At 47.0% G+C, this 10,876-nt stretch overlaps 2 protein-coding genes across 2 annotated transcripts; one reads left to right on the forward strand and one right to left on the reverse strand.

Annotated features, from left to right (window-relative positions):
• Nucleotides 1–495: 495 nt before the first annotated feature.
• On the forward strand, nucleotides 496–3,154 carry LOC6600094 (protein SPT2 homolog). Its single transcript, XM_002025171.2, has 4 exons — nucleotides 496–644; nucleotides 925–2,359; nucleotides 2,427–2,633; nucleotides 2,694–3,154. Exons 1-4 carry the CDS (start codon nucleotides 582–584, stop codon nucleotides 2,783–2,785), a joined length of 1,797 nt encoding a protein of 598 aa, XP_002025207.1. The 5' UTR covers nucleotides 496–581; the 3' UTR covers nucleotides 2,786–3,154.
• Nucleotides 3,155–5,029: 1,875 nt separating this feature from the next.
• On the reverse strand, nucleotides 5,030–7,535 carry LOC6600095 (glutathione hydrolase 1 proenzyme). The gene is made up of 3 exons (XM_002025172.2): nucleotides 7,462–7,535; nucleotides 6,568–7,332; nucleotides 5,030–6,112 (listed from the first exon to the last, which is right to left on the reverse strand). Exons 1-3 carry the CDS (start codon nucleotides 7,506–7,508, stop codon nucleotides 5,170–5,172), a joined length of 1,755 nt encoding a protein of 584 aa, XP_002025208.2. The 5' UTR covers nucleotides 7,509–7,535; the 3' UTR covers nucleotides 5,030–5,169.
• Between the last annotated feature and the right edge of the window lie 3,341 nt (nucleotides 7,536–10,876).

The raw sequence follows: 10,876 nt of genomic DNA on the forward strand, positions 1-10,876 counted from the left end.
ACAGGTAATCGAAGGGTAGTCGAGTGGGGAACTAGTTGCTGGCTTTCTACTGGTAACTAGTTCGGAACTATCTCCTGAGCAACTAGCTACGGGTAATCGAAGGGTAATCGAGCGGGAACCAGGGGTGGTTCAGCCCTAGGACATGCATGTGTTAAATTCTCCGCTGAAATACATTGCGGGTAATCGATCTGGAACCAGGGAGGTGAGAATGGTAGCTAGTGCGGCACCAGTGCGGAACTAGTTGCCTGGTACTAGAGGGAGGCAACTAGTTCTGCGCCGATGTCGCACTAGCTACATATGTGTGTAGCTAAGGATCTAACCTCAAGACAACTGTCATTTTGAAAACCCTCATGCTTGATGGAATATGAACACAAATAGTTCTTTCGTGTATTTTTGGTATATTTTGGAGCTGTATTTTCGGTATATTTTTTTAGAGTCAGACTGTATACCATATCGATAAATCCGCTGTCACACTATTTTCGACCAACAAGTTACGTTTCGCTCATTTTGGATTAGGATAACGCGATTTTTAAATAAGAATCGTAGGCAGCCCAGGAGCGACACCCAGCAGAGTTCTAAGCATGGATTTTGGTGAGCTGTTGCATTTGGCCAAAAAAAAAACCGACGCAGTCACAAAAGATAAGGTGGGTTCAGGCTTTGGTTTCTGTTTTTTGGGGTCATCTCGTGTCACTGTTGATTTACTCGATGCATTTGCAATATTTTCCTGACCATCCCCCACCCCTTTCCACCTGACCAATATTCGCCATTACCACCCACCTATGTGCATGTATACACATGCATTTGCGTGTGATTCTCGAATCAAATCAGAATATCAAAAACAAAGGTCCGCTCCAGGTCCAGTCCGACTGGCAATCAGTGACCCCAATTGTCATGCTTTCGCAATCTTAATCTTGTGCATTGCAGGGCAAGTACTACAGTACCAAGTATGCACCGCCCAAGAAGGAGAGCAAGGCGAGCAAGGAGTTGTCGAGCAACATCCAGAAGTTTCTAAAGAGGCGCGAGGCCGAGGAACAGGAGCGCAAACGGAAGGAACGCCAGAAACTCACCGAGCTGCTAGCCAAGCGCGACGAGAAATCCAAGAACAAGATACGAAAGATGCTAAAAGTTACTAAGTCGGCCAACAAGTCGGTGCTCGAGGATGCCAACGAGGGTGATAATGGTGGCCAGAACGGTGGTGACCAGGGCGAGGGCGAAGGCGATGACTACGGCTATGTGTCGACTGAGTCGAATGCCTTCTATCAGAAGTACATTGAGAAAGTGCGCGATGTCCATGAGGACAAGGGATTTGCCCCAAGCCGTCCTCAGTCGGTACAAGATCTCTCCGGTACGAAGGAGCGTGTCAAGGCAGCCATCACCCGTGAGCGGGAGGAGGCCATGTCCCATACTCGGCCGCGATCGTCATCTGATGCAAGATCATCTGGCGCTTCTGCTACGGCTTCCGGCTCCAAAAGCAAGATCCGGGAGGCTCACGTGGCGCGAGCCTACAGCACTTGCAGAGACATGGCCGTCTACAATCCAGAAACGGAACGTCTTGAGGAGGAGCGGAAGAAGCGCGAGGCGGAGAGAAGCAGGGCCAAAGCCAAGCGACCTCCTCCTATGGATTTTCAGGCGGTCCTACGTCTGGCGGCGAAAGCGCAGCACGAACCGGTGGTTTACGTCCAGCCCGAAAAGAAGGAGCCAGAGCGTCTTTTGTCTGCTCGCGAGAAGCGCGAGATGGAAGAGCGTCAACGACAGAGGGAGCAGCGTGCCGAAAGAGATCGGGTGCGCGAAAGCGAACTAAAGGCCAAGGATCAGAACAAAAATGGGGGCAGTCGCATGGAAACCACCGGACGCATACCCAAGCTCAGCAGCTTCGCATCAAACAAACCCTCTTCTACGCCTCCTTTAAGCGAATCCAAAGCAAAGCCAACTAGTGATAATGTCTTCAAGCGGCCGGCGCCGCGACCAGCTCCGCCTCCAGCTTCAGCCGCCAGCTCCAGCCGGCTCCCTGCATCAGCTCATAACTCTTTCACAAAACCTGACAGAAGTCGTCTTCCCGCCACCGCGACAAAGCCGTTGTTAGGCAAACCAATTCTCAGTACCAGCTCTGGACCCAGTTCCGTCCGCGGACCCAGCGCCGTGCGTGGTCCCGTCGCCAGTGCAAGAATCGTTCCAATAAGGATTCCCTATGGAGCAGCCGGCAGGAATGGACCAACGCGGGAATTCTCGCCCGGAGATCGTCCAGCCGGTGGTACTCCGGCAAGGACGCGCCAATTTCCACCAGCGGATGTTCAGAGATCAGGCAGCAGGGCTATGCCGTCTGGTCGTGGCAAACCCCAACAGAAGTCACCCACCAAAAGTATGTTCCGAGCTGACTCGATCCGTCAAATGTGGCGAAATAATCATCTTCACCCCTCTCCACTTAGGACGCATAGACGATGAGGATGACGATTACGATTCCGAGTTGGATGACTTCATCGATGATGGCGAATGCGAAGAGGACATTTCCTCGCATATCCGCGACATATTTGGATATGACAAGCGGCGATATCGCGACCTCGACGATGATGATAGCGAGATGGAGTCGAGCTTTGCTCAGATGCAGCGTGAGGAGTTCCTCAGTGGAAAAATGGGTGAGTTTGGATATTTTACCGGTCCGCCCCTTAATGGCTAATCCTTTGTTTTAATGATAGGATTGCAAGAGGACTTGGAGGACATGCGCATGGAGGCGATTCACAAGAAGCGAAAAATTGCCAGACGAAAGGCCACCCGCATCGATGACTAAACCAGCGCCCAATGTTAGCTCAAATCTCAATATTATGCGCCATGGATGTATGGGATGGGATTGATTTTTTTTATCCATACATTACCACACTTCCGCACATCAATATAGTGCTGCTTATCGAACGCAAAGGACGATGCTATATTTGCTTGGTTAATGTTCAGCCTGAATCTACTTGATCCCCCCACTTCACCACAGGTCCGCCGGTTTTTCTACACTGAAGTTTACCAAATTCTTAATTCTTGCGAAACGATGCCACCTACGACCGATCAATGCTGAACCTATTGTTGCGTTATGCGTAAAATTGAGTGTTATTTTAGGGAAATTTAAAAAAAAAACTGTGTGCACTAGTTCAGCACGTCAGCATTTAAATTTATGTATGTCTATACGTATACGTTTACAAATCCATTTGCATTGCATTTCAGATATTTCTGTACGTATATATTTACATATGTGTACATATACATTAGCGTCGATGCATATACATACATACGTATAAAATATATACACGTACATTTTTTGCATACGGACCTATGTATGTGCATACGGACATACAAGGGTGTTCAATAACGACTAACCTAATTATACCCGATACTCAAAATGAGTATTGGGGTATATTAGATTTGTGGTAAAAGTGGATGTGTGTAACGTCCAGAAGGAATCGTTTCCGACCCCATAAAGTATATATATTCTTGATCAGCATCAATAGCCGAGTCGATTGAGCCATGTCTGTCTGTCCGTCTGTCCGTCTATCCGTCCGTCCGTCTGTCCGTCCCCTTCAGCGCCTAATGCTCAAAGACTATAAGAGCTAGAGCAACGATGTTTTGGATCCAGACTTCTGTGATATGTCACTGCTACAAAAATATTTCAAAACTTTGCCCCGCCCACTTCCGCCCCCACAAAGGGCGAAAATCTGTATCATCCACAATTTTAAAGATACGAGAAAACAAAAAACGCAGAATCGTAGAGAATGACCATATCTTTTAGACTGCAGAATCTGAATTGGATCGTATTACTATTATAGCCAGCATCAAGAAAACAATTTCATTTTTTCTCGCCCTGTCTCTCTCTAACACACAGGTAGCATAGGCGGCTTTGCTTAGAGTAAAACATTAGCGCCTAGATCTCAGAGACTATAAAAGCTAGAGCAACCAAATTTGGTATCCACACTCCTAATATATCGGACCGAGACGAGTTTGTTTCAAAATTTCGCCACACCCCCTTCCGCCCCCGCAAAGAATGCAAATCTGGGGATATTCACAAGTCTCAGAGACTATTAAAGCTAGAGTAACCAAATTTGGTATCCGCACTTCTGTTAGATCTCACTATAAAACGTTTATCTCAAAATTTCGCCCCACCCCCTTTCGCCCACACAAAGGACGAAAATCTGTTGCATCCACAATATTGCAGATTTGAGAAAACTAAAAACGCAGAATCATAGATAACGACCATATCTATCAGATTGCTGAATCTGAATCAGATCAGATCATTTTTATAGCCAAAGGAAACAAATCAATTTGCAGTGGCTACGCAGCGCGTGACGTCACGCTCAGACTGATTTTCTGTCTCTCTCGCACGCACTCTTTGTCGTGTCGTTTAATATTAGCGGCGTCTGCCGGAGGAGAGCCATACTGACTTAGTATCGGGTATAACTGTAGAGTTGCGGTGTCCGCAGCAACTCACAACGTTCCCCCTCGTTTTCTTATCGACGCACAAAAATTTTTAGACCAACCTTGTATAAATGTATCCGTATTGCACAGTAACATGTGTGTCTATATAAATCTGTTTTTTAACCACGCTTAAACCCTTAAAACTCCACCACATAAAGGGTATACACGCACAGTATGAGAACAACTTTTCCTGTTGTTAGGCACCCACCATACATATGTATGTATGTATGTACATTAGGGTTGCGCTTATATGTCAAATCGGGCTAGAACTTTACACTTTATTGTTTTATACCAAATGATACATTTTAGACCCTGAGACCCTTGAAAATTATAAATTTATAAATTTTATAAACAGGCGCAACCCTAATGTACATACACATCTAAATTTAACTTACTAAGTCAGTTTGTCTTATTTCTATCGAATGACAAATATTCTAGGTGTTGCATACCCCTCTCGCTCTCTCTCTCGGTTCCTAAAAGCGAAGTTACAGGCGAATTGTTGTATGTCCCTCTCTTCGTCGGAGTGCCCCGGTAACGAATATCCTTCTCCCCCTATCTCGAAAAAAGACTGGCTTTGTAAATTTAAACGTCAAAGGGCGACAACAGATTTTAATTGATCGCTGCATAGAAGATGTCTGTCCTTCTCGCAAGAATGACTTAGCTGCAACGATACACACAATTGTGATGGATAGACATGGCTGCCACAGAAGCACCGGCTTAGGGCAGCGAGGGCTCCACAACGACGGCGCTGCCCACTCGACGGCGATCGCAGACGGGGTGGGGCTCGGAGTCCATGAGGCCGATGGCCGTCTGAGCGGAGTAGGCTTTGTCACCGTCCAAGTACCTAACTTCGTGACCGATGTGCTGGAGGTATGCGACCGTGTGCCGGGGCACGTCCGGCTCCACCTCGATGTACATGGGATCCAGCTGGTGGTGAAGGCGGCCGGCGTTGACTGCACGCTCGATTGGCTCATGGAGGACGAAGTAGCGGAGGATGGTTTGGGCCACCGAGGTAGTGATCTTGGAGCCGCCGGCGCCGCCCACCAGCAGCTTCACATTGCCCTGGGAATCCAGTACGATGCTGGGGCAGGTGGAGGAGATGGGCCGCTTGCCGGGCTTTATGTAATTCGCCGGACTGGCAGGAATCCCGTAAATATTGATGCGGCCGGGCGTAGAGAAGTCGTCCATCTGGTCGTTGAGGATGAACCCCGTCTGGCGGGACCGTACCTTGGCGCCCAGATGGCTATTGATGGTGCTGGTCACGGAGATGGCATCCCCATTAGGGGCGAGCACCGAGATGTGGGCCGTGCCGTGGTCCGGGACGTTGGTGAAGTTGGCTCCGTAGTAGGACATATTCGTGAATGTGCGATCGTCTAGGATCAGCTCGCGTATCTGTGCCGCAAAGGAGGGATCGATGAGGTTCTCGTAGATTTCCTGAACCTCCGGCTCGTAATGGATGTCGCCCAGATTGGTGCGGTGTCCATAGGCGTGTTTAAAGGTCTCAACCAGCCGTTGCCAGTATTTCTCCGTGTTGCTTGTATACAGTGGCTCCATCACGTTCAGGATGAAGGTGAGCACGGCTCCACTGGTCGGCAGGGGTGAAGTATAGAGCTCAAATCCACCCGTGAATCGGGCATGCAGCGGCATTTCCCAGCGGACCCTGGAGAGAATCAGTAAGAATAGGCGGTATATTAAAAATATCAGAAATCTGAGATCTGGAAAGAATCTGGGAGATGGATAGTGGATCTGCGAAATGCGTCAGGGAGTAGGAGATTTAACAGGGACCTGGGAGATGGATTGGAATAGGGCGATCTGGAGTAATGATTATGGACCTAGGTGATCGATCAGATCTATCAAGAATTTTGGGAATAGATCAGAGAGATGACCAACGATGTGGGTGATGCTTCCGATATATGATAGAGGATCATATATATCAGTAGTATCGATCGATTATCTAAGCGAATGGTCGTAGTCTAGAAAATGTATTATAGATCTATGAGATTGATAGTATCCATGACCAATATATCAATCCTATAGATCCATAATAGATCTTCCAAACTGCGAGATAAATAAAACATTTATTCAAATCAGGGATCTAAAGAGACGTGCACTCACTCGTAGTTCTGCAGATCCTGCTCGGTGACGATGCCGCCCATCGACTGGATGTCTTTGACCAGCTTGGCTCCGACGCGGCCGCCCCGGTAGATGACTCCGGGACCCTCATGGGCGATTATTTCGAGTGACTCAGCCAGCATATGACGGTACATGATCTCGCCCTGCTTGTAGATAGTGTCTGTCTTCGGGTTGATGAAGATTTCTGCCATTGAAGGCTCGCTGCGGATACGCTCCTCCTCCCGCTCTAGCACGCCGGCCAAGTAGCGCGACACCTTGATGCCGCTCCGGCAGATATCAATGGTGGGCTGGAAGAGCTGGTCCCAGGGTAGCTTTCCATACTTATCATGCAGCTTCCAGTAGCCGTAGATCTCGCTGGGCACGGCACAGGAGAGCGCGCCGGTGATCTCCTTTTCCACGAACATATCCTGTGTAGCCGCCGCCGGGGCCGTCTCGCGCGCAATCAGTGTCTCAATGAAGCCCGTCTCCTTGGAGTAGATGGTGGCAACGAAGCCGCCGCCCACGCCCAGGCTGTGAGGCAGCATTACGCCCTCGCACAGCATCGTGGCAATAGCCGCGTCTGCTGCCGAGCCGCCGATGTCCAGGATGTTGCCGCCGACCTCGGCACAACCCACGCCGTTGGAGGCGACTGCGCCCATGCGGCGAGGCTCCTCGGTGCGTCCGCGTAGGCCGAACACCAAGCCTAGAATGACACCCACCGCGGCCACCAAAAGCACAATCCAGCAGACGGCGTATTTCATGCAGAAGCTGCCAGGAGGAAGATGGCATTGAGAAGTACGGTTATTGGTGCAGCAGACGAAACGACGGGGGCTTGAACTGGGGTATAGTGCCACTTGCCATCTCTTTACTCTGTCCCTCCCTACCGCTCACCCATACCCGACTAATATGTCACCGAACGCGTCAACCAGCTCCAAATATCGCATTGCAGTCAGCTTTTATCATTGACTCTGAACTGATTGGGTGCTGCGATCCAGCATACATACATATGTTATGTACATAGCTTTGGGTCTCTGCTTCGAATGTTTCGCCTAATATTTGGATATCTTTGACTGAACTATTGAGGGTAACCAGCTTGTCCGACATCTATAAATCACAGACAAATTTCCATGAACCTAAACTTTATAACCAATCTTACAGTCAGCAACAATTTGAGCTCCGGCTGACGCCAATATTACTTCGCAGTTAATTCAAGAACTGCGAACTCCGTGCTGATCTCCCGTGGAATTAGGACATACATATGTATGTATCTAGAAATGAAGCAGGTGATGAAATAACAGCGAAGCTAGTGGTAGAAACAGAATAGGAACAGAATGTGCCATAAGAATGAAAACCACATTGGAGCACATATGAATAGGATATAGTAGAATATGGAAATTATGACGTTGGCCTGAAAAAGCACTAAGTCATGCTAGATTACTCATAGAGAAATATCATGTGTAAAATTTCAAAAAACACGTCAAAAACACAGCAGAATGCCGCAGGATACAAATTGGTCTTTTGACAAGACACTGGGGGAGGAGTTCTGGGGTCGGCAGAGGCTATATCAGGTAGCATTGCAGTTACCTATTTCTAACAAGAATACAACTTTTCAGAGGACAATAACTGTCAATCCAAAGAAGCAATTCATCAAAGCTGTAAAATTAAACCCTTACCTTGTTTTTCCTTGCCATAATATGGAACTAATCTTTAGTTATACTACTGTATACCATTATTATCTCTCGTTTGAGGTTTTTCAAATGCAAGAGCTTGTTCTAAGATAAAATACATTAGGATTTGAATGACGTTTCTTTAACCTTCAGTTCCCTCTGTGACTGCCTTTTTATACCCGATACTCAAAATGAGTATTGGGGTATATTAGATTTGTGGTAAAAGTGGATGTGTGTAACGTCCAGAAGGAATCGTTTCCGACCCCATAAAGTATATATATTCTTGATCAGCATCAATAGCCGAGTCAATCGACTGTCCCTGTCCGTCCGTCCGTCTGTCCGTCCGTCCGTCCGTCTGTCTGTCTGTCCGTCCCCTTCAGCGCCTAGTGCTCAAAGACTATAAGAGCTAGAGGAACGACATTTCAAATCCGGACTTCTGTGATATGTCACTGTTACCAGAATTTTTCAAAACGTTGCTTCGCCCACTTCCGCCCCGCCAAAGGGCGAAAATCTGTGGCATCCACAATTTCAAAGATACGAGAAAACTAAACGCAGAATAGTAGAGGATGACAATATCTTCTAGAGTGCAAAATCTAAGCCAGATCGTATAATTATTATAGCCAAAATCAAGAAAGCAATTTCATTCTTTCTCGCTCTGTCTCTCTCTAACACACAGGTTTCATGGTCGGTTTTGCCAATTGCAAAATATGAGTTCAAGGATCTCAGAACCTATAAGAGCCAGAGCAACCAAATTTTTGACCGTTTTGTGTCAAAATTTCGCCACACCCCATTCCGCCCCCGCAAAGGACGAAAATCAATCTCTGAGACTATTAACGCTACAGTAACCAAATTTGGTATCCGCACTCCTGTTAGATCTCACTATAAAACGTATATCTCAAAATTTCGCCCCACCCCTTTCCGCCCCACAAAGGACGAAAATCTGTTGCGTCCACAATATTGCAGATTCGAAAAAACTAAAAATCAGCAGAATCATAGAGAATGACCATATCTATGAATCTGGATCAGTTCGGATAGTTTGTACAGCCAAAAGCAACAAATCTATTTGCAGTGGTTACGCAGCGCCCGACGTCACGCTCAGACTGATTTTCTGTCTCTCTCGCACGCATTCTTTGTCGTGTCGTTTAATATTAGCGGCGTCTGCCGGAGGAGAGCCATACTGACTTAGTATCGGGTATAACTGTAGAGTTGCGGTGTCCGCAGCAACTCACAACGTTCCCCCTCGTTTTTATTAGGAGCCTCATATTGTCGGGAACTTCCATCACTGTAATCCAAACACCTTTACCCATTCGTAAAGAACTGCTTTTAGCCATTTTATAATCCAGTACTTACCTCATTCTGTTTTGTGTATCCTTAGGAAGAAGACCTAAGATTTAAAAAAAATCGAATTTGTGGCCTTACGGGGGCTAACCGACCACGGATTTAGTGAGCTACGTGAATGGCTATCGGGTTGAGTTGTGTGCTTTTTATATCCCGCCGTTCAATGGATTATCTCGTATTGTCCACCGATAAGACAAGAAGCCAAATCCATATCCATTCCTAGCCATATTCATATCCATAGCATGACAGAGGCCATGGTTTTTATACCCGATACTCAAAATGAGTATTGGGGTATATTAGATTTGTGGTAAAAGTGGATGTGTGTAACGTCCAGAAGGAATCGTTTCCGACCCCATAAAGTATATATATTCTTGATCAGCATCAATAGCCGAGTCGATTGAGCCATGTCTGTCTGTCCGTCTGTCCGTCCGTCCGTCTGTCCGTCCCCTTCAGCGCCTAGTGCTCAAAGACTATAAGAGGTAGAGCAACGATGTTTTGGATCCAGACTTCTGTGATATGTCACTGCTACAAAAATATTTCAAAACTTCGCCCCGCCCACTTCCGCCCTCACAAAGGACGAAAATGTGTGGCATCCACAATTTCGACGATACGAGAAAACTAAAAACGCAGAATCGTAGAAGATGACTTTATCTTACAGAGTGCAAAATCTGAACCAGATCGTATAATTATTATAGCCAGAATCACGAAAACAATTTCACTCTTTCTCGCTCTGTCTCACTCTAACACACAGGTTTCACGGTCGGTTTTGCCAATTGCAAAATATGAGTTCAAGGATCTCAGAACGCATAAGAGCTAGAGCATCCAAATTTGGTATCCACACTCCTGTGATATCGGACCTTGACCGTTTTGTGTCAAAATTTCGCCGCACCCCCTTCCGCCCCCGCAAAGGACGAAAATCTGGGGCAACCCCAAATCTCAGAGACTATTAAGGCTAGAGTAACCAAATTTGGTATCCGCACTTCTGTTAGATCTCACTATAAAACGTATATCTCAGAATTTCGCCCCACCCCCTTCCGCCCCCACAAGGGACGAGAATCTGTTGCATCCACAATATTGCAGATTCGAGAAAACTAGAAACGCAGATTCATAGAGAATGACCATATCTATCAGATTGCTGAGTCTGGATCAGATCAGATAATTTTTATAGCCAACAGGAACAAATCAATTTGCAATGGCTACGCAGCGCCCGACGTCACGCACAGACTGATTTTGTGTCTCTCTCGCACGCACTCTTTGTCGTGTCGTTCAATATTAGCGGCGTCTGCCGGAGGAGAGCCATACTGACT

Source organism: Drosophila persimilis, unplaced genomic scaffold, assembly GCF_003286085.1.
Source record: "Drosophila persimilis strain 14011-0111.01,24,50 unplaced genomic scaffold, DperRS2 tig00000622-arrow-arrow-pilon, whole genome shotgun sequence".
Taxonomy (NCBI): Eukaryota; Metazoa; Arthropoda; class Insecta; order Diptera; family Drosophilidae; genus Drosophila; species Drosophila persimilis.